The 788-nt window shown below is 64.7% G+C and overlaps 1 protein-coding gene across 1 annotated transcript in view; it reads right to left on the bottom strand.

Annotated features, from left to right (window-relative positions):
- The window catches only part of EGR3 (early growth response 3), a 15,895-nt gene extending 15,331 nt beyond the window's left edge, over positions 1-564 (bottom strand). The window contains exon 1 of the mRNA XM_009999788.1: positions 3-564. Within this exon, the coding sequence (XP_009998090.1) occupies positions 3-558 (556 nt within the window). The 5' untranslated portion in view covers positions 559-564. The remainder of the gene's footprint in view (positions 1-2) is intronic.
- Between the last annotated feature and the right edge of the window lie 224 nt (positions 565-788).

Genomic DNA, 788 nt, shown 5'->3' with positions numbered 1-788 from the left:
GCTCTGCTTGTCCTTGAAGGCCTTGATGGTCTCCAGAGGGGTGATGGGGGGCGGGTTGACGCGGATGGGATCCAAGCTCTGGAAGGGTTTGTGCTCCGTGATGGTGCCCATGTCGTTGGGGTGGTGGTAGAGGTTATAGTCTGGGATCATGGGGAAGAGGTTGCTGTCCAAGGCGGGTTTGGCCGCCTGGTAATCCTGGGGGGAGTAGGTGAGGCCGGGGTTGCTCTGAGGGTCGTGGAAGGAGACGGGCTCTGGGTAGAGGTCGCTGCAGGAGGAGTAGGGGGGCAAGGCGGGGTACATCTGGTCCACCTCGCCCTGCGGAGGCCCCATGCTGCCCGCAGAGCTCTGCGTGCTGGTGAGCGCGCCCGACGACGGCGGCACCCCCAGGATGCCCGCGCTCATCAGGCTGATGATGTTGTCCTGGCACCAGTTGGAGGGCGAGTCGAAAGCGAATTTCCCCAGGTAGGTGACAGTCTTGTTGCCCGGGGCGGGCTGAAAAGTCCCCGAATAAGAGGACAGTTCCTGACCGGCCTTTTCGTTCGCTAAGCCAATGTCCATAACATTATCTGCGAAAGGGAGAGAGAAAACGGGGCAGGGTGAGCCGGGAGGGCCTCGGCCACACTGGGTAGGGGGGTCCCGGGGATGCACCCCCCACCTTCCTACCCCTTCGCTGCTTTTCCCCTCCCAACTCTCCCGCGGCGCTGAGTACCGAGGGTCCCGGCGATGCGGGACGCGGGGAACGGAGCCGGGGCTGCCCCGGGGGCTGGGATGAGGGAGGGGAGGGGGGG

Source organism: Chaetura pelagica, unplaced genomic scaffold (genome assembly GCF_000747805.2).
Source record: "Chaetura pelagica isolate M959 unplaced genomic scaffold, ChaPel_1.0 scaffold1126, whole genome shotgun sequence".
NCBI lineage: Eukaryota > Metazoa > Chordata > Aves > Apodiformes > Apodidae > Chaetura > Chaetura pelagica.
This window is presented reverse-complemented; position numbering and strand designations above follow the sequence as displayed.